The sequence below is a fragment of the Saccostrea cucullata genome, unplaced genomic scaffold (assembly GCF_032062105.1).
Source record: "Saccostrea cucullata isolate Sc308-1 unplaced genomic scaffold, CSIRO_AGI_Scuc_v1 ctg2447, whole genome shotgun sequence".
NCBI classification, from domain to species: Eukaryota; Metazoa; Mollusca; class Bivalvia; order Ostreida; family Ostreidae; genus Saccostrea; species Saccostrea cuccullata.
Window position 1 is genome coordinate 17379 of NW_026936030.1, and position 22824 is coordinate 40202.

General features: G+C 34.2%; 3 protein-coding genes across 3 annotated transcripts in view; all 3 read left to right on the forward strand.

Moving 5' to 3' along the window:
• The first annotated feature begins 800 nt into the window (after positions 1 to 800).
• On the forward strand, positions 801 to 7870 carry LOC134244631 (uncharacterized). The gene is made up of 9 exons (XM_062726890.1): positions 801 to 807; positions 1280 to 1411; positions 3107 to 3365; positions 4314 to 4477; positions 5528 to 5692; positions 5965 to 6183; positions 6948 to 6990; positions 7194 to 7366; positions 7689 to 7870. The coding sequence occupies exons 1-9, from the start codon at positions 801 to 803 to the stop codon at positions 7868 to 7870; spliced, it is 1344 nt and encodes a 447-aa protein (XP_062582874.1).
• An 853-nt stretch (positions 7871 to 8723) lies between these two features.
• On the forward strand, positions 8724 to 10716 carry LOC134244632 (uncharacterized). Its single transcript, XM_062726891.1, has 5 exons — positions 8724 to 8881; positions 9036 to 9209; positions 9340 to 9549; positions 9675 to 9717; positions 10704 to 10716. Exons 1-5 carry the CDS (start codon positions 8770 to 8772, stop codon positions 10714 to 10716), a joined length of 552 nt encoding a protein of 183 aa, XP_062582875.1. The 5' UTR covers positions 8724 to 8769.
• An 8726-nt stretch (positions 10717 to 19442) lies between these two features.
• The window catches only part of LOC134244633 (uncharacterized), a gene marked incomplete at its 3' end in the record, with an annotated part of 32054 nt that continues 28672 nt past the window's right edge, over positions 19443 to 22824 (forward strand). Inside the window, exons 1-6 of the mRNA XM_062726892.1 lie at positions 19443 to 19611; positions 19700 to 19876; positions 20366 to 20575; positions 20728 to 20770; positions 20873 to 21045; positions 21145 to 21312. Of these exons, the coding sequence (XP_062582876.1) occupies positions 19452 to 19611; positions 19700 to 19876; positions 20366 to 20575; positions 20728 to 20770; positions 20873 to 21045; positions 21145 to 21312 (931 nt within the window). The remainder of the gene's footprint in view (positions 19612 to 19699; positions 19877 to 20365; positions 20576 to 20727; positions 20771 to 20872; positions 21046 to 21144; positions 21313 to 22824) is intronic.

Here is a 22824-nt window from a genome sequence, read left to right on the forward strand (position 1 = left end):
CTAATCGAGGTGGGTTTTTTTTCATATGTGTTGTAAAAATTTTTTTGATTGATGATTGGAGCTCTAGGAACACTTTTGACGCAACAGAAAGAGTTACCTGAAAATCACATTTTTGTTGGGTTAAATGTTTGAGAAAAGTTCAATTTTAAAGTGGTCTTGATTTATTGGGTCTCTTCATCTCCCAAATCAAAGATAAATATTTTATGCTGATATTATACACTATGTAAATGTACAGTAATTTGAGGAAGTTCAAACGTCTTATTCACAATTAATATTCCTTGTGTCCTAAAATATTCTGTTAATATTGTAGACTGCCCTTATTTGAACAATTTGACTTCATTGAATTCCTATCCCATGACATGTAACATTGACAACACCTGTACCAGGGTCACCTGTTGTGTTGACTCACCTGTAATCAACTCTACCTTTGAGGTTTTCATGGACATTGATCCTTGTACTAGAATGCTGTTCCTTGGGATTGAAAACCTGAAGGCTCAAATTCCTTTTCAGGATGTCAAATGGGGTAAATACATGTATAAGAAACAACTTGTTTTATTATAAAATTGCAGTTTTTAATATGCCAAAAATTTAAACAAATCATGAAAAGAATTTTTTATGTCACCGTGCGGAGTTATTCTGTTGACTTTTTGCTTTCATCCATCTTCATGCATCTTGATACATCATTCTTCAGTTATAATTTTTTTTCAATAATTTCTGTTTCTTTCCATTAAACACAAAAATTTTTTTAATAAACGTTATCACTTAACCATTAATTTACATATTAATTATAGGTAAGGAACATGACAGGTTAGTGTTGTGGTTGCTTATGGGTGTATTTTATTTTTATTTGCAGGCTCTAAGAACTATTTCTACCTCTTTGAAGTAATCCGTTTGGAGTAAGTTTATAAATAAAAGCTAAAATATTCAATATATATATCTTTGTTAACATTGATTCCAAGTATGTGCTCATGCTTTCTTAATGTTTCTTCTTTACAGTTACATTATTCATGACTTGTATACTCAGAATATGTTTCTGGTTGACTTGGTACTCTCCATCTGTTGGGAAACTTACAAGGCTTGTGTTTTTACTGCTTCAATATTCAAAAACACTTTCTTACATAAAAGACACTGTGTTGGGAACCTTAACTTTGAAATTCCATGTAAGTGCCTGACTAAGTTGTACAAAAAATATTCTCGTGCTTGGATTTTTTAAAAATATTTATGAAATCATATCAAGTCTGTCTTTTTATTACATGTACATACATTTGGTTTTTTTAAGCCTTTTCTCTGTCATCCTATGGTGTAACTCATGGCCTGGACTTGGATGATCTCTCCCAGGCTGATTTGACATACCTCTATAATAACCTGGCTATATCCAGTTATCTGTCCCCTGACATGTGTAACAGGACAAGTGAATTATACCAACCTTCAAAAAATGGTTGGAAAAACGGTGAGGAAATATATGCCACAACAACAGCTACATACATTTTCACTTTAATTATAGCTCCAAGATTGTTTAATTATATGATATTTTTATGCCCCCGTAAACGAAGTTTCGGGGGTATATAGTTTTTGTCATGTCTGTCTGTCTGTCTGTTTTTCTGTTTGTCTGTTTGTCCGCAAAAAACTTTACCCTTGCCCATAACTTTTGATTTAGTGGAGCTATGACTTTCATATTTCATATGTGTATTTCTTGTGACAAGACCTTTCTTTGGGTACCACCAAATTTGACCTTTTGACCTTGACCTTGGAGTTTGACCCACTTTTACATGAAAATTTTAAATTTTACTTTGGCCATATCTTTTGAACAGTAGACACCAGGACATTTATACTTCACATATGTATCACATATGTATCACATTTGTTTAAAGAACTTTCACTGTATACCAACAACCTTGACCCTTTGACCTTGACCTTGTAGATTTCCGTACTTGTGAAAAAAACATTGGCCATAACTTTTGAACGGTAAGGGATAGGGCTTTTATACTTCATATATGTAATCCTTATGAGAAGACCCTTCATTGGATATGAAGTTCCTTGACCCTTTGACCTTGACCTTTGAGAGTGTCCTACTTTAGAAAAGCAAACCTTGACCATGACTTTTAAAGACTTAGGGCTAGTGGTTTCATACTTTACATATTTGATCCTTATGACAAGATATTTCATTTGATAACATTAACTTTGACCCTTTGGCTTTGACCTTGACCTTGGAGTTTGACCTACTTTTTAAGAAAAATTTTAAAATTTTCCTTTGGCCATATCTCTTGAACAGTAGATACCAGGACATTTATACTTCACATATGTAATGTTTGATAAAAGACCTTTCACTGGATATCAACAACCTTGACCCTTTGACCTTGACCTTGTAGATTTCCGTACTTGTGAAAAAAACTTTAACCTTGGCCATAACTTTTGAACGGTAAGGGATAGGGCTTTCATACTTCATATATGTAGTCCTTGTGAGAAGACCATTGGATATGAAGGTCCTTGACCCTTTGACCTTGACCTTTGAGATTGACCTACTTTAAAAAAGCAAACCTTGATCATAACTTTTAAAGACTTCGGGCTAGTGCTTTCATACTTTACATAGTTGATCCTTATGACAAGACCTTTCATTTGATAACAATAACTTTGACCATTTGACCTTGACCTTAGAGTTTGACCTAATTTTTAAGAAATTGAACGTTGACCATAACTTCTGAACAGTTATACCTAGGACTTTCATGCTCTACATAAGTCTTTTATGTGGCAAGACCTTTCATTTGATACTAATTACATTGACCTTTTGACCTTGACCTTGGAGATTTTTGTACTTATTAAAAAACTGTAACAATAGCTTATTTTCAAATTTCACAATTGTTTTCCAGTGAGAATACCCTACTTTTGGTACCAATTAATTAAATTTACATTTAAGAAAAGCTTAATCTTTGCTATTTTGCCATATGGGGGCATCAGTGTTTTACAAACACATCTTGTTTCCATGGTATTAGTAATTCTTTGCTGTTTTTGATTAATGATGAAGGTGCAATGCCAGTTCTCATTTGTATATCTTGAATTGCTTCTGCTGATCTCTGAAATTTTACACAGAATATTTTTATAATTCCAGAATGCCCAGTTGCTGCAATCCTTGCAAAACTGCCCAATGAAGTGAATTGTCTCATTACTTCGAGTTGCACCAGCATAAGCTGTTGTATGGAAGTGACAAAGTTGATGTCCCGCCCTGTGACCTTTCACCTTTCTGTGGACAGTTGTAGTTGGATGATTGGTTATGGGATTGACAGCTTCATTGTAAATCCATTTGTCATGTATGATTTTGAATTTGATGTTTGGCATGAGTTCTGGATGAAGGGAATATTTCGTATGAGGTAAGAATTTTTTTTATTAAAATAAATTGAGCAGTAATTTTACCCTTTGTTTTGATGGTGATAATGTATATCACTCATGAAGGCAAAGAAGAAGGTACAGTGTGGGCTTTATTGCTTCCCAAAAATTTAATGTTCTTAAAAAATTATGAAATTGGCTTTATAAATAGTTGAGTAGATGAATATGATAGATCATTAAAGAATACAACATTAAGGAGGGCCATTCTGGATATATGACGTCATTAATTTGGTACTTTTCTAATTTTCATGCAGAATAGCCTCAGAATGACTCATTTCTGTGCATTTTTTCCTTTAGAAAATAGTCTCTGCCACCGTCGCCCACTTCGGTTTTCGGATATATTATGTGAAATGCTTAGAAAAATCACATATCCCAAAAACTTTGTGGGCGACCGTGGCAGAGTATGTTTTCTGAAAGTAAATTCCACTGAAAATTATGTCTTCTGCAACTTTTTAAAAAAATACGGGAAAATGCACAAGTTAATAACGTCACAATTAATATTTAGGAGGTCATATGAAAAAATGATTTTTAAAAAAAATACGGGAAAATGCACAAGTTAATAACGTCACAATTAATATTTAGGAGGTCATATGAAAAAATGATTTGTGTATTCTTACTGCATGGAATTCCTATAATTCAGAGAGAATAAATTTTAATTTCTTATATCACTTTCATATTTTAGAAAAATACATGGCTTAATTTGTATTGAAACTGTACCTTGTTCCTTAAACATTTCTTGATTACTGAGATTAGATTGTCTATCTCAAATATCAAGGATATGTTGAAAGCGGGGTGGAGTTTCCAAACATTGTATCAATTTTTTAAGCCTCAATATATCTTGTATTCTTATAAAAATATCGTGGAAGTTTGGCTATGTTCCATCTTGTTCAAGGTAAAGAGATGAGTTAAATGTTTATAATGTTATTTTACAGATTCTTGGTCACCAATCTACAAGGAATAAATCAATTCAGAATAAGTCTGTCCATCATAGCTTGTTTGGAGAGGGGGGCTGCATGTGATCAAGAGGTTGTCATACTCAACAATACAATTTTGCCCAAAGGATACTGTGAAAAGGCTCTTGGGACATCTGTTGAAGGTTATATTTGTAGAAATCTAAATTAATTGCAAGCATTGAAATTACATTATTCGTTAAAAATTAAAGGACTTTGTATATCTCTTATTTTTAAACATATAAATGTAAAAGCTTATGTCTATTTTTTTCATTTCATGTAAACAGTCAAGGTGTATCTATTTTGCCATATTTAAATATAACTATTTTTTTTTTTTTGGGGGGGGGGGGGGGGCATAATTTTGTTGTCACTTTCTTGGAGTTAATTGGGGTTAACATCATAGTGTGTGACTTTGGGTATCAAAAGATTTGATATTTTGACATTGGCGTTTGATCCACTTTTATAAAATTTTACTTTATTTAACCTTGCATGGCAATAGCTCTCGTATGGTTGGTGCTAGGACTTATATATTTTGCATGTGTATTTAAAGTTACCAGAGCTTTCTTTGCTTTTGACCCAGACCTTCGAGTATGACTTACTATTAAAAACTTTAACCTTGGTCATAACTTCTAAATGACTGGTGTTATGTGTTAGGGCTTTTATGTTTGACATATGTATTTCAAATTTCTTTTGGTACCAACCTTTTCGTTAAGTACCAACTTTTTGTCTCTGACCTTTGACGGTACCGGTGATCTACATTTGAAAATCTAAACTTTGGCTTTGACCTGTCTTGGATGGGAATCAGTGTTTTGTCTTCTAAAACTGCCACTCAAAAAATATTCATGTTGGAATTATTGTGGGAACAAGTCAGGTTTGTTATGAATTTAATTTGTTCATACCATAAAATTTCAATAATTCATTAAGCACAATGTACTACTGTATACTAAGGATATTTATTGATTTATGTATATACACGTGCTATTTCAAATACCATATGCATACTGTAAATCACTTTTTATTTGTGAGAACTTTATTTTTGCATAATTACGCGAGACAGTGGGATCGCGAAAATTTAATTCTCATATACATGTAATAGCTTACTTAAGATTATGTAGAGCACTATAACCACAGTTTGTGAAAATTTAGTGATCTACAGTATTTGCAGAATTTATAGAAAATTTTTTTTGTTGTTGTAGAATTTTCATTTGGACAATGGAAAGCAGACAAGAAGGTTACAACAATGAATGAATACAACATAGCTATCTTGGAGGAGGAACTAAGAATTTTTGGATATTTATACAACAGAACTCAAGCTTGTGATAAATCGACCAAATTGTCATTTTTATCAGGATGGTCTAATGGTAATTACCAGTACTACAAATTCAGTGAAACACTGGGTCAATGTCACAACAAAATGCTTATAAAGAATATTTACTTGGTGCAAAGGAATTTTTATTCCCTTTTCTTTTGAAACATATTATCTACTTATCATAAATAATGAATTAATTTGTTAACTTTATATCAAATCAAAATTGTTTGTTCCTGACTTTTTGCTTTATGTAGAGTTTAATTAGAGTTTATACATGGTACTGTAAATGATAACTAAATGTTTTTTTTTTAATTGTAATTTCAGACTGCCCAACAACTTTGATGTCAACTCTACCATACATTAATGGTCCATATTCATGTAATCTTGGACCGTCCTGTTCCGAGATCACTTGCTGTGTGAATGCTGAGCCAATCTCAAGACACCTAACAGTTGCAGTGAATTTGGAGTTCTGTCTGGACAAAGTTACAGTTGCTGTTGATAAATTTGTACTTGAAATGAGAGTCAACAAACTTGTCTCTTCAGGTATATAAAGTCCTCATTACACGTACGACTTAATATGCGATCTGCTGAACATTTAACTTTTTAAATAGAGAAAAGAAACATGAACTTTCTTCACCTTTTACCTTTTCCATCCTTGCAATCTTGTCTAACAAGTCAAACAGATTACCTAATCACTTTGAGTTTGAAATATTTCCCCTTCTTTGTAAACAATACTGAACAAATGTCTGGTCTGTTTTATAAATATTGCATGAGCCTTAGTTTTCAGTTCAAGGAATAATTATGTCCAAAAGGTATAGGACAAACGGAATGGGCTTAACATGTCAATCATAGATATTCCTCCAGTCGTCCACCGGCAAGTGGTGGTATCTCAATATGAGTGAAGAATTCTCGAAAGGGATGTTAAACAAGCAATTTTCCCCATATGAAAGCAAATGCTGAAAAGACATAGGTGTATGCATGATCATAATTTATGATTACAATATAGATGTTTGTGTGATTCAGAATATTTCTCCTTTGTAGTGTAAGTCAAAATATATTTTTCAAATAGCATAACGAGAGAATATCCTAATTATTAATTCTCACAAATGCAGCATCTTTTCATGTTTGTACAACATACAGTACAGTACTTGCTGAATGAAGTACATCATTCAATTTCCCATGTACAAACAAACATATAAGGCATACTTAGGAAATGCTAACAAAAATTGTTAGAAAAATCAATTTCTGCCAAATATTCATGTACTAGCAAAACAAGATACATTTACAGCTAGTTTTTTCTGTTGTAGGAAAAGAAGAATCTCTGAATATAAGTGGAATTTACCAGTTAAAGTAAGTCTGATTGTAATTACAAGCATGTTAAAAAGCATTAAAAGTATTCATATGAATTATTTATCTTAAATAAAGTTAAAAGATGAAAATTCTATATTTAGGTAGGACATAATAAATTGATTGCAAATCCTTGTTGTTTGACATTTATTTTAAATAAATTGTGCCTTTTTTAATCTAAAATTTATCTATCTTTAATTTGTAAGAATATTTGTGGAAGATCTTCCAAACTCCAACATATACATAGTCAGTTTCTCCATCACGGCATGCTGGGAAGGAATACATTCATGTGAGATGTACACAATTCTTGATAACACCAGACTTCCTAAGTCTCTATCTCAGCCATACTGTAACTGGAAAGGAGAATATGTAGACTCAGGTGAGTGAAGGATAATAGTATATACCACATCTTAAATTCTCCATTTTTGGCCTACAGAAACCGGCCTCTGTACCCTTTTTGCACATCAGCATGTATGATATTACCAGCAAGAATTTTAAATTTTTTGTCTTGATTGAAAACTTTATTAAGGGAAATTACACAAAGAAATGATATGGATGGAAAACTATCATAATCTTAACAATGGTGTTCTTGATCTTTCTCTAAAGTGTGGGACTATGATGATTATGCCAATATTTTCCAGGATATACATATGTAGTGATAGTTACCTGTGCTTAGTTGTCAATTTCTCTGTTTCCTATAGCTTTTGATGTGACATCCTGGTTATCAGCTAAAGGATACCCTGACACCTCCCCATTGACTGGTGTTCCATTACAGGATCTAATGGAACATCTTAAGCTTAACAGACTCAAGGGAGAAGGCTGTGATAACTCTTCAACTCTTTACATGCCACAGAAAATCACTGGATGGAACTATAGTATTTAATTTTGATACCCTTTTTATCTTTTTTTTCACTTTATATTTCTTATCTGTTGCAAGTCTTTTGAAAAGATCAGCTTTTTTATTCTTTTTGAAAAAAATATATCCAGATTCTAACTCTGTAAAATCCAGGCATGATAATTTATCTCTAAGGAAGTATAGTAAAAACTGTTTTGATTTTCAAGCCCATAAATCTCTCATAGCTTGTGCCAGTCCCCTTGATTTGGTACCCCTGCCCAGTACATTGACCTGTCACCTGCCTAGCACCTGTACAGGACTGGACTGTTGTGTGTCCAGCACTAAGTTAGGACAGAGCTTCAGGACTTACCTAGATATTGATCCCTGTACATCCAAGATCACTGTGGGTATTGACAACTGGAGATTTACAGAACTGTCAAAGGAATCCATCAAGATGCTGGACACTGGTATGTTTTAAATAGACTCAATTTTAAAAGAATATCAGTGTGTATTAAGAAGAGGATTCATTTGCCTATTTTCATTTTGTTTCTAATCAGAATTCCACAGAAATGTTTGGATGAATGGAGTTGTAAGAATGGAGTAAGTAAATGCTTACTTTTACTTTTAGTGAAAAACTGTATTCTGGCTATACCATAGACCCAAAAACGTTTTTGTCAACATATTTTTGCAAATTCATGTAAAATCGTTAAATATTGATTTTTTTTATGTTACTTTTCTCAGTTTTGCAAATCCACAATAGATGTTACAAATAATGATTATATTTAAAAACAAAAACAAAAACAAGCACTTGTAACACATGCATTTCTTTTTGTCTGACCTTAATATGCACCAGTAGTGCTGTATTCTTACCATACATTTCTGTTTTGTTTTTAAGCATTCGTTTGAAGAACTTGTGGTTCTCGAACAATTTCTTGGTCACTTTGAACATGAGTATTTGCCTTGACAATCGAAGTCCATGTGAAATAGCTAACCAGACAGTCTTCAAAAATGCCTTGCTTCCAAAGCAAAAATGTAGTTGGATCCAAAATTTACCAAGTGGTAAGATCTTCTAGGTATTGTTATTGAGATTTGAAATTTATTCCTTATTTTGGGGGGACCAATTTTTAGTGCTGTGTACTGATTGAGGAACATATACACATATATTCATGTTTAATTTTTACTTGAAGCATGCTAAAAATCTTTCGTTTTGCAGGATTTTCACTGTCATCTTGGAAGATGAACAACTCCCTTGGTCCTCATGAATCACTCTCAGACATCATGAAGAATAAGCTTGACGAGTATTTAGAAATGCCAGGCTACAGAAAACAAACTAAGTGCAACAGGAGAAGTTCACAGTTCTGGCCAACTTTCAATGGATGGAAAGATGGTATACTTTATACAGATTAAAGACAGACAGAACTAAATTTTATTGTAACTTGACACGAAAAAACATGATATATTTTATGAGTGATGCAATTAATCAGTTGATCTAAGTTGAGCATTGCTTAAATTTACAGACTGTAGGTTATCAGGCCTCCCTTACAACCTGGAGAAGAAGACGTCCTGTCAGCTTCACTCTAGCTGTACCTCCATCACCTGCTGTACAGAAGACACAGAACTACAGACCACAGTCTCCTGGTTCTTACACATTGACTCCTGTCGTCTAAAACTGAGTGTCGGCATAGAGGAGTGGAAGGCTGACTTCTCTCTCATTGACTTCAACTTCGGTTTGTACCAATAAAATAACTTTTCCAGAGTTTAAAATTTTATATTCAAAATGGTTTTCTTTGTAAGTTTATGTACAAGCACATGTTGATGAATTAATGTGTTCTGAATTCTTTAACTTTTTAAGGTGAGAACAAGATATTTCAACTAGGTGGAGTATACAGATTGAGGTGTGTAGTACTATTTTTAATTACTTGGAAAATATTTTATAAGTCATAGATTCAAATAATTGATTTTTTTTTTTATTTATTTATTTTTATGCGCCCGGATCGATAGATCCCGGGCGTATATTGTTTTTGTCCTGTCTTTGTCTGTTTGTCTTTCTGTCTGTTGTCAACTTTAACCTTCGCCATAACTTTTGAACAATAAGAGATAGAGACTTCATATTTGGTATGCATACTCCACTAATAGAGTCCTTTCAAATGACATCAAGGTCAATGACCTTGTGACCTTGACTGTGATCTATATGCTAAAAATAGCTTTTTCCACTGTTTGTCATAACTTTTGAACCATAGGAGATAGGGACTTCATATTTGGTATGCATACTCCACCGATTAAGTTCTTTCAAATGACACCATGGTCAATGACCTTGTGACCTTGACTGTGATCAATATGCTAAAAATATATTTTTTGAACTTTGTTGCCGCCGGGCTCATAGTGTTTCACAAACACATCTTGTTTTTTTTTGGTATATAAATTTTATTTCCTAGACCTATGCTATAACATAAGAATTCCCTACTCAAATATTTATGGCAGTTGCCAGGGATGGGGCCCTGACTAAACTCCATCTGAATACAATTACAAAAATTAATTCTATATCACATATCACATATCATTCAAATAATTTAAGTTTTGATTATGATAGTCTTGAAGTTCTTGTTATATAATTTCTTGTGTCCATATTTTGCACCGGCATCAAATACAGACTAAGAAATTAAGTGTTTGATTCAGATCTGTTCACCCATCTGTAGAATCATCAAAGCCACAGAAAATACTAAATAAAAACTTCTCCAGCTTTTTTGTGTAAACTGTAACTGGGGTTTTTATTCAGTATTAATGAAATATTACCCGACAGAAAATGTGCATATCTAGAAGTTTCCTGGAATATTTCCGAAATGGGTAGAACTTGATAATTTTTTCCATTTTTTCTGAACAGAAGGACTAGCTAAGTCACACTGTCGACATTAATGCAGAAGAGAAAAGGGCTCACAAATTCTCACGAATTGGTTTTTTTAGTATTCTGTATGTTTTTCAGCTACACACTGTATGACCTGCCTTTCGACTCTCACTACATATTGAGTGTGAATATCAGTGTATGCTACAAACCAAATCACTGTATGCTGACAGAGAGTATACTTAAAGACATGATGCTGCCCAAACCAAGATGTGACTTCAGAACTGCTAGCTATGATATACCAGGTAACACTTATTGTAAAAGTACATTTTTTAGCCATTCTTCAGAAAAGAGGGGGGGGGGGTTCTCCCAGCTAGGCATTTGTTGTTGATGTCAAACCAACAGACAGCAACATGTGTAGTAAGGGAAGGAAAAATGAAACTTTTAAGGTTACCTGCAAAGGATATGATCAGAGTGACAAAATGTACCTGAGGAGGATTTATTCTCAAGTATCTAATATAAGTTACCTCACTGGGGATGCACTTTATGGCAGTTATGATCCAGATGCTATATTTTCCAGGTTTTAAAAAGAACACAGTAATAAAAAAAAATTGAATATTATTAAACATCCATTTTGGTATAATATTTCCTCTTAAGATTTATAGCATTTGTATATAATCTTTGTTTAATGTCATTGAGTAGAATTTTAATTCATTTTCTGGATACTTGAAAGTAGATCAATATTTAAATTCTCTGTTTTAAATTATTCATTGTAATATGAATTAATTTATGAAATAATGTATTTTAAGGAAGAGATGTTAGGCCCAGTTTAATACTACATTTCTTGTGATGAAAGTGATGTGCCATGTTTTTGCTTATTTATCCTGATTGAATAGGATTTTCTTTGACATCATGGATATTGGAAAGAAGATTTACAGAATCCTCATTACCACAACATGGTCTTACTGAACTATATGAAGATCTTGGATTGGCTATGTTTTTAAAGGAAAACTCTTGTAGTGAAAGTACAAACTTTAGCTCTTTGGCAGATGGATGGATAAATGGTAAAATGTTTCTACCTTGAAATCTTTTATAAATTTAATTTCATTAAAAACTTGTATTATTATTCTCAGAAACCATATAGTTACATTTTCTTTAACTCACTTACTGTAACACCTTTACAAAAATTCTCAAAACAATTTTTGTGAAAGGCTAGAACTCTTCCCAGTGCCATACATAACTTATTTTATTGGTGACTGTATACATGTACATAATAATCATGATTCTATGAAGTTTTTTTATAGATATATTTTCATTTTACAACTTTTAGACTGTCCACACACCATTACAACTGAAGATCTACCACCAGATCTAGCTTGCTACATTCCTAGTACCTGTACTGCAGTGTATTGCTGTGTGAATGCCAGTACTCCATTCCAGACATCATTCTCTGCCTTCCTAGATTTTGATCCATGTGACAATAAATTTGTTATTGGAATAGAAAATTTCGTTCACACCTTTTCAATTTATGATGTTTCATTTGGTAAGTATTTTTTGTCAGGAACATGTATCAATGTCCCCTTTAAAAATATATAGTAAAAAGTATTTTATTTTGCCTTATAGAGTTATTTACCTAATAATAAATTTCAATTGATCATTTGAATCTTTGCCATCATAGACAGTGCCATTTGAATGAGATCACAGGATTTTAAAAAGTTTTGTCAAAGTCATAGCAATTTAATGCAGTAGCTTGTCATTGACTCAGAAGTTGCCTTATGAACAGAGGATGTGTAGATGATCTTGTAGTAAAAGCATTTGGAGAATTTAAAAGCGACATAATATGGCATTATAAATATTTTGTAATATTTCAGAGTTATTTTGCAGATTTTTTAAAATCATTTATTTTCAAATATATATATTTTTATGTGGACCAAGAGGAAGTTTTCATCTCATTAGGAGAATTTATTCTATTTTTCAGGCCAGGAGAATTTCTACTATCTAAAGAATATTATCAAAATGAGGTAAGTTAAATATCAGTGGTATAATATGAAATATTTGGGGATGTTATTTAAATATAAACAAGTTTGAATAGATACTTGTAGGTCTCCTGAGTCAAATCAGGTACATGTATTGCTATCCATTTTTAGCTCACCTGAGCCGAAGGCTCAAGTGAGCTTTTCTGATCACATTTTGTCCGTCGTCCGTCCGTCTTTAAACTTTTCACATTTTCGACTTCTTCTCAAGAACCACTAGGCCAATTTTGACCAAACTTGGTACAAAGCATCCTTGGGTGAAGGGGAATTTAAATTGTTAAAATGAAGGGCCAAGTCCCCTCTCAAGGGGAGATAATCAAGAAAAGACAAAAATAGGGTGGGGTCATTAAAAAATCTTCTTCTCAAGAACCACTGGGCCAGAAGAGCTGAAACTTATGTGGAAGCATCCTTGGGTAGTGTAGATTCTAAATTTTTCAAATCATGACCCCCAGGGGTAGGGTGGGGCCACAATGGGGAATCCAAGTTTTACATAGAAATATATAGGAAAAATCTTTGAAAATCTTCTTCTCAAGAACCACTGGGCCAGAAAAGCTGAAACTTATGTGGAACCATCCTTGGGTAGTGTAGATTCTAAATTGTACAAATCATGACCCCCGGGGGTAGGGCGGGGCCACAATTGGGAATCAAAGTTTTACATAGAAATATATAGGAAAAATCTTTGAAAATCTTCTTCTCAAGAACCACTGGGCCAGAAGAGCTGAAACTTATGTGGAAGCATCCTTGTGTAGTGTAGATTCTAAATTGTTCAAATCATGACCCCCAGGGGTAGGGCGGGGCCACAATGGGGAATCCAAGTTGTACATAGAAATATATAGGAAAAATCTTTGAAAATCTTCTTCTCAAGAACCACTGGGCCAGAAAAGCTGAAACTTATGTGGAACCATCCTTGGGTAGTGTAGATTCTAAATTGTTCAAATCATGACCCCCAGGGGTAGGACGGGGCCACAATGGGGAATCCAAGTTTTACATAGAAATATATAGGAAAAATCTTTGAAAATCTTCTTCTCAAGAACCACTGGGCCAGAAAAGCTGAAACTTGTGTGGAAGCATCCTTGGGTAGTGTAGATTCTAAATTGTTCAAATGATGACCCCGGGATAGGGTGGGGCCACAATGGGGAATCCAAGTTTTACATAGAAATATATAGGAAAAATCTTTGAAAATCTTCTTCTCAAGAACCACTGGGCCAGAAAAGCTGAAACTTGTGTGGAAGTATCCTTGGGTAGTGTAGATTCTAAATTAAGTCATGACCCCTGGGGGTAGGGCGGGGCCACAATGGGGAATCAAATTTTTACATAGAAATATATAGGAAAAATCTTTGAAAATCTTCTTCTCAAGAACCACTGGGCCAGAAAAGCTGAAAGTTATGTGCACATGGAAGCATCCTGTGGTAGTGTAGATTTCAAAATGTCTAAATTATGATCAGTTGGGTAGGGTGAGGTCGCAATATGTATTAAAAGGGGGAAATCTGGTAAAGAACAGAATGGTCAAAGTTTCTCAGGTGAGCGATGTGGCCCATGGGCCTCTTGTTATCCTTCCTATATACTTTTTAAGTTCATCTGAGCCAAATTGTCAACTGAACTTTTTCAGATTTGGAGTGTGATTAACTTTTATTTGTCTGTTGAATCATGATGTAAATGGTTAGTTTGTATATTACTTTTCACAGTTTCCATAAAAAAATGGGCCAATGTTAACTAGACTTGTCTCAAAGCATCTTGGTTGAATGGATTCAAATGTTTTTCCTGTACATGGTTTTAATTTTCACCAAGTACCTGGTTACAAATTTTCCCCTGTTTTTCCCAGTGCACTTAAGGTGTATGGAGGCTTTTCAAGAAATCTGCTTATTCCCCCCCCTACTTTTTGATTGAATTAAAAATGTGATTTCATAGAATTGTGATCCAGAGGAAATAGTGTTATAAAATTGGAAGGGGGTCTTCTGAAGTGCTGTCAAGCTAAGAATGACATCTTGTGTAATTAAAAGCATCCTTATTTAATAAAGATTCAAGTTTAATGCTCTGTTCAAAGGGTATGTTATGTACTGTGTAACAAAATGTATATAGAATTTGACATTCCATGCATATGAAAACTCATGTATTTCTCTGTGTTTTAAAAATTGAGGCTAAAAATTAAAACTACACATGTATTAAACTTGATTTTACAAGATGTAATGAAATGTGAATGTGTTGAAAAATGATAAAGCCTCAAAGTCTAGTTAACCATTAAGAAAGCAAAGATTTCAATTTGGCAAATTAGGTGATGCTTGCAGTAGATGTCTGTCTATAGTATGTAAAGGCAGGTCTAGTGATATCTTATTAATAATGGCTATATCAAATATTTACAGACATTAAGACTTCAGATGTCATTTTCCATGATTTATCTAACATTATTTTGACAGAGACTAACATCATCATGATCATTGTAACATTATGAATAGTTATAAAAATTCTTTTGCAGATATAGAGTTTATGACTTGAAAGCAGAAAGAAAATACCAGATCACTCTACAGATAAGCTTTTGTTTGGAATCCAGTGGTGCCTGTAGGTTTGAGAGTACAGTGTTCCAAAATGCCTTACTGCATAAAAAAGTTTGTCGGCTGTACTCTGGATTTGCTATTACTAGTAAGTTCAATGTTGAGTTCAACTCCTTGTGTCTTCAGCATGCATGGCAGACACATTAGGAATTATCCCACCACTGAATACTTCTTGTTGATAACCTTTAACAAGGGATCTCCTTTCTCATGGATAAAGCAGATATACTTTCGTTTTAGTGATCCCTGATGAAAATCTGAAAATTGGTTTTAGCAGAGAAAATATGGCATGATTTATTGTTTTGAAATGTTTTTAAACACTTAACCAAAAAAAACTCTGAAATTTTAATACAGTCAATTTATGAATTTTATCATGAAAGGCAGAAAAAGCTAAATAATCTGAATAGAGTGATATGCTAACTAGAAAAAGAGGATCTCTCAAAATTTTGTACAACCTATTTATTGTGCTCTAAGCGTAAAATATCAATTCTAAGAAGACAACATTTGCATTGATTTCTCTTTCTTTTCAGACTTTTCATTGAACCAGTGGAAATCTGACAAGCACATTATCACACTATCTGAACGGGACAGCTATTTGCTTCAAGAAGACCTGTTAATTTCTCAGTACCTGAAGAAAGACTCTTGTTCCAGAGAGTCTGAGAATTATGTTCCTCATACCAATTACTGGAAAGATGGTAACACATTTTCAAATATTTTTTTTTTGAAATTGCCTTATCTGGGGAAAAATATAGCAAGATTATTCCTTGTCTGTAAGTCTTATTGGAGAGGAACAAAAATTGTCAAATCTTGCTTCCCATGCACTGAGACTGGAGGGGATGGACCCCAACCTTCAAACATCATAAATATAGGAATCTACTAGACAAATTATACACATTAGCCCCTTCATGGTAACTGTGGTACTGCTCTTTTTCAGGGAAAAATAATAATGTTTGGCAAAGTTTATTTATGCCCCGCCATGAATATGGCCGGGGCTCTGTCCTTCCGTCACACTTTGCGTTTAGCTCTGTTCAAAGATCCAAGATATTTTCATCAAACTTCATATGCTGATAGATATTGATGAGAGCTTTGCAACTGCATCAACATTTTTTGACCTTTCCTTTGACCTTGACCTCACTTTTCTTAAATTAGTGTTTAGCTCAGTTTTAAACATACCATTCAAGATGGTGTTATCAAACTTCACATGTTGATGCAAACTTGCATGGATGATGCATCTCGGGATGAACACTACCAGACTTGCTTCAGATGCTGGATCTGACCTACATTTTCCAGATGAGTGACCAGGTTAAAGTTTTTGGAGCAGGTCCATTCCTAAGGAACTAAAAGCCCTACTTGGACCAAACTTACATGGATGATGCATCTAGGGATGGACACTACCAGACTTGCTTCGGATGCTGGATCTGACCCACAATTTCATTCCCAAGTAACTATAAGCCCTACCTCAACCAAACTTGCATGGATGATGCATCTAGGGATGGACACTACCAGACTTGCTTCGGATGCTGGATCTGACCTACATTTTCATTCCCTAGTAACTATAAGCCCTGCCTGAACCAAACTTGAATGGATGATGCATCTAGGGATGGACACTTCCAGACTTGCTTCGGATGCTGGATATGACCTATATTTTCATTCCCAAGTAACTATAAGCCCTGCCTGAACCAAACTTGCATGGATGATGCATCTAGGGATGGGCACTACCAGACTTGCTTCGGACGCTGGATCTGACCTATATATTTTCATTTCCAAGTAACTATAAGCCCTGCCTGAACCAAACTGATCAAATTTTATACACATACAAATTTTCATGTAGCTTTACTAATATATCCTCGGCGGGGCATTCATGTCCTATGGACATATTTCTAGTTTGACAGATAATTAAATGATGTATCTTTAACAATTACCTTTACGTCATATTTCACCAAACTATATCATTTTGCCCTGAGAAGAGCAGTACCGCAGTTACCGTGAAACGGTCTATTGAACTATTGACTATCTGCTGCTCCCAATTGAAATAAATGATTATTACAAGATTGTGTTTTTATAATGTTATCTTATATTTTATGAGAACAATTCACTTAAATTTAAGGTGATTGACCATGCATCTTGTTTACATTTACAGAGTGCGGAAAGGTTCATGGAATCACCCAGTTCCCAGCCTCGGACAAGATTAACTGTTTCCTGGCTTCTAACTGTACAACAGTCACATGTTGTATGTTTGACAGTGTGCTGTCCAGAAATGTAGATTTCACACTGAAAATTAATTCCTGTAGATTCAACATGAGAATAGAGATAGAAAAACTTCATTTTGACATCAGCTTGTTGGCCATCAAATGGGGTAAGTGGGAAAATGTTAAAGCAAAATAAACAAAGCTCTTCTTTTAAGGTGATACTGTATAAAGGGAAAGTTTTGCCCCCATTTTATTTTTGCCCCTTTCACCCTTGTCACAAGTGGATGAATTTAAAACTGGGAAAATTCAAAGAACACAGTAAAATTTTTTAAACAGAACTGGACTAGGTGAATTTAAAACGGGGCAAATTTGTAAGTAAGTGTAAAAGGGTGAAAGTAAGACGGGGCAAAAATAACCCTGTATACGGAGTTGCATACAAAGAGGTATATATTTGACATCCCTTCATTCATTTGTCTGAAAGATAGCCCACTTTTACAAAAAAGTGTAATTGAAGGAAGTCCCTTTAACATGTAAAAATTTTGGTTTAACTTAAATTAAGCAAATGAAAGAAAAAAATATTTTCTATAAAGAACAGCATATCAGAAAACAGAACACATTTTGTAGTGTTGCTTCAAGTTTGTACAAATCTTGACTTCAAGTTTCGCGCATGAAGCAGTGCTTAGCACGTCTGCTTTAGAGTGACATCCAGAAGTAAGGAGTTGATCCTTACGTCTTGGGTTCACATCCCACTGTAGAACATGGAGATCGGTCCTTCCGATGAGATTGTATAAACTGAGTACCGTGTCACAGTAGGTGCTGGCAGGAAAAAGATCTGTCACTGCTTAATGGCCCTGAGTACAGAGTATAGTTCAAAATTTGTAGCTCTCCACTGGCAAGTGGTGGTGTCTACATATGAGTGAAAAATATTTGAGAGGGACGTTAAACAACATACAACCAATCTGAAGACTAGAGTAGGTTCACAGTGCTGTCTCAAAGTTTTGCATTAGAATAAATTGGACAAGTCAAAAATTTTCAGACAGGACAACTCATATGAGTGTTGTGGCCCATCAGCCTTGGTTACATTGCAACACTTAAATATAAGTGGGGTTCAAAGCCTTGAAATCTCAAGTCCCAGAATTCACTTATTATTTTAAATAATTGCAGACAAATATAGAGTAAAATTTAATGTATCATATTTATATATTTTAGGAGAAGAGATGAGGGTGGACATGTATGGGGTTTATTTAATAAGGTAATAAATTACAATTTCCTTTGAATGAAGTGTTTTAAAAAAATAATTATATAACGTTAATAGCTTTGATTTAATATATATATGATAAATTTTTAGCTCACCTCGATGAAGTCGAGATGAGCTTATGCTATACCCCCGGAGCTGGCATCTGCGTCCCAGGTTAAAGTTTTAAGAGCAAGTCCATTCCCAAGGAACTATAAGCCCTACCTGAACCAAACTTGCATCATGCATCTATGGATGGACACTACCAGACTTGCTTCGGATGCTGGATCTGACCTACATTTTCCAGATGAGTGACCATGTTAAAGTTTTTGGAGCAGTTCCATTCCCAAGGAACTATAAGCACTACCCGGACCGAACTTGCATGGATGATGCATATAGGGATGGACACTACCAGACTTGCTTCGGATGCTGGATCTGACCTAATTTTCATTCCCAAGTAACTATAAGCCCCCCCGGACCAAACTTGCATGGATGATGCATCTAGGGATGGACACTACCAGACTTGCTTTGGATGCTAGATCTGACCTATATTTTCCCAAACAAGAGTATTATAAATATTTGTTTACACTATACATGTTTTTCACACTAAAGGCTTAGAAATGTGTATATGCCATGTAAGAGGTTAAACAGAACTTGCAAGAATATTGTTGCTGGGATAAATACCAACTATTTAGAAAATATGATGTGAGATTTGCATTACTTACATTGATAACATTTGTCGAGGTGAGCTTCGTAATCTTTGATTACCTATCTTTTGACATTGCAGTATGGTAATTCAGAATCTCTATAATGAACACAAGTATCTTCTAAGTATGAACATTAGTCAGTGCTATGAGCCAGACAACTGTGATGTTCATCATGTACTGTTCAAAAACTCATTGATACCAAAAGCTGTCTGTGACTGGTCGAGGGATTTTCAGATTAAAGGTTTGTCAACAAATTTATGTTGAAAAATCTTTTATTTTTCTTTTCTGATCAATGGAATGATCTTAATATATATTAAATGCTTTTGAAGGGTTTTCACTATATGTTTGGAAGTTGGAAAAAGGCGTGAACATGAGCATAAATGAAATAGAAGATCCTTACATACCACAGCTTATGGAAGAACTTGGTATTGCATCATACTCCAGAAAGCCAATGTGTACCATTACACCTGACAATTCATCAGGAAGAATCCAAGGATGGAAGACAGGTTAGATAAAGAAAATTTAATTAATTTTAAAATTTGCGGTGCTATTTAAATCAAGTACTAGGTGCACTTAATTTCCTTAGAACCATTTATGTTATACATCGTTTGATAGGTTGTATTATGATATAGACTTTTCCATCTGCCTGTCTCAGTCTGCTTATATCTTGACATTTTCATGTCTGAGAATATATGGCACACTCTGACTTCTAGGACCATGAAAATTGTTTTGTTGCATTTTCGGGAAGGTGTGCCACAACTCCAAAGAAGATAACCTTTATCTAGTAAATTGTATATCATAAAAATTCCATGACACCTTATTTTTGCAAGAAACTATTTGGTATTTATAAGCAATAGTAATATGTGATTTACGTTACTTACAAAGAACAGTCACAACTAGTGACTGTGAAAATGATATACAACTTGTACAACAATGTTAAAATTTGTCTGAATGTTAAAAGAGCACAATCATATGGAAATGTATCTTTAAAATAGGCTGTGCCATGAATGTCAGCTTACCCACTCTGGACCCTAGTGTAAATTGTGACCTGCTGCTCACTTGTACTGGAGTGAGATGTTGTGTGCATGCTTCACTTCTGAAGAGGAACTATGAAATCTCCTTCAACATTGACCACTGTACCAGTAGCCTCAGCATACAGATAGAACAAGTCTTCCACAACCAAACTCTTGATGGATTTCTTTGGGGTAGGTTAAATGTCTGTGGATTCAGAGTAAAAAATCCAAAATGTAAAATGCATTAATGTTTACTTTTCTTGCATATTTCAAAAACAATAATTTTCATTAACTATTTCATTAGTATTATAACGAATTCTTTGTTATACTGTTTCCTATATTAGGTAATGCATATGAATTCAAGCTTCTAGGAGTTTACAGAATCAGGTAAGTAATACCGCAGGCTTTCATTACCGTACAAAACTAATTTAACCAAATTTATCAAATATGCATTGTCTAAATGTACTAAATATAAATTAAAATATTCAGGTATATTGTGTATGACCTGCCAGAGGAAGATGTCTACCTACTTTCCCTGGATGTGATGGACTGTTACGAGTCTATTAATCCTCAGTGCAGTACAACGGCAACATTTACTGTGTTCAACAAGGTCGCAATTCCTAAAGCTCAGTGTTCCTGGGATCGAAGTTACAGAATTCAGAGTAAGAAGAGCATGTTTCCTAGATAAAAAACAAAATATATGAAGGTAAGCTTCACCTGTCTGATCAAAGACATTAATATTTTCCATATATCTTTTTCAGACTTTTCTCTCCAATCATGGCTATTTGAGAATAAACTAGAAAATGCTACAGACCTGATTGACAATGAATACAAACTTGCTAAACTCCTGGATGAGCTTGCATTGTCACAGTACCTTGAAACGATATGTCGGTTAACAAGCCCGACTTCAAGTTTTGGATGGACCTCTTGTAAGTCAATACATTTTCCTGAAATTTTCCTTCCTTCATTTTTAGCTCTACTGGTCAGAGACCAGAAGAGCTTATGCGATAGTAATGCGTCCGGCGTCCGTCCGTCTGTCTGTAAACAATTTTTCAAAATGCTACTCCTCCTACAGTTTTGGTCTAATTTCAATATAACTTGGCACACAAGTAGACTACACTAAGATACATAATTCTGTGTATCGGTTTTTGATTTCGATGAACGGTGTTGCCGTGGTTACTAAAAATAGAAATTTCTGTGAAATTCTTTCAAAATGCTACTCCTCCTACAGTTTTGGTCTGATTTCAGTATAACTTGGCACACAAGTAGACTACACTAAGATACATAATTCTGTGTATCGGTTTTTGATTTCGATGAACGGTGTTGCCGTGGTTACTAAAAATAGAAATTTCTGTAAAATTGTTTCAAAATGCTACTCCTCCTACAGTTTTGGTCTGATTTCATTATAACTTGGCACACAAGTAGACTACACTAAGATACATAATTCTGTGTATCGGTTTTTGATTTCGATGAATGGTGTTGCCGTGGTTACTAAAAATAGAAATTTCTGTGAAATTCTTTCAAAATGCTACTCCTCCTACAGTTTTGGTCTGATTTCAGTATAACTTGGCACACAAGTAGACTACACTAAGATACATAATTCTGTGTATCGGTTTTTGATTTCGATGAACGGTGTTGCCGTGGTTACTAAAAATAGAAATTTCTGTGAAATTCTTTCAAAATGCTACTCCTCCTACAGTTTTGGTCTGATTTCAGTATAACTTGGCACACAAGTAGACTACACTAAGATACATAATTCTGTGTATCGGTTTTTGATTTCGATGAACGGTGTTGCCGTGGTTACTAAAAATAGAAATGTCTGTGAAATTGTTTCAAAATGCTACTCCTCCTACAGTTTTGGTCTGATTTCAATATAACTTGGCACACAAGTAGACTACACTAAGATACATAATTCTGTTTATCGGTTTTTGATTTCGATGAATGGTGTTGCCATGGTTACTAAAAATAGAAATTTCTTTAAAATTGTTTCAAAATGCTACTCCTCTTACAGTTTTGGTCTGATTTCAATATAACTTGGCACACAAGTAGACTACACTAAGATACATAACTTTGTGCATCGGTTTTTGATTTCGATGAACGGTGTTGCCGTGGTTACTAAAAATAGAAATTTCTGTGAAATTCTTTCAAAATGCTACTCCTCGTACAGTTTTGGTCTGATTTCAGTATAACTTGGCACACAAGTAGACTACACTAAGATACATAATTCTGTATATCGGTTTTTGATTTCGATGAATGGTGTTGCCGTGGTTACTAAAAATAGAAATTTCTGTGAAATTCTTTCAAAATGCTACTCCTCCTACAATTTTGGTCTGATTTCAGTATAACTTGGCACACAAGTAGACTACACTAAGATACATAATTCCGTGTATCGGTTTTTGATTTCGATGAACGGTGTTGCCCAGGTTACTATAAATAGAAAT

Bases quoted from the DNA above. Each gene is read 5' to 3' on its own strand.
- LOC134244632 (XM_062726891.1), top strand. From the start codon at position 8,770: ATGAGTATTTGCCTTGACAATCGAAGTCCATGTGAAATAGCTAACCAG. The intron at 9,210-9,339 runs GTATACTTTATA...TTAAATTTACAG, and splicing joins TTTCAATGGATGGAAAGATG to ACTGTAGGTTATCAGGCCTC. The intron at 9,550-9,674 runs GTTTGTACCAAT...TAACTTTTTAAG, and splicing joins TCTCATTGACTTCAACTTCG to GTGAGAACAAGATATTTCAA.
- LOC134244631 (XM_062726890.1), top strand. The intron at 6,991-7,193 runs GTAAGTCTGATT...TTAATTTGTAAG, and splicing joins AGTGGAATTTACCAGTTAAA to AATATTTGTGGAAGATCTTC. The intron at 7,367-7,688 runs GTGAGTGAAGGA...TGTTTCCTATAG, and splicing joins AGGAGAATATGTAGACTCAG to CTTTTGATGTGACATCCTGG.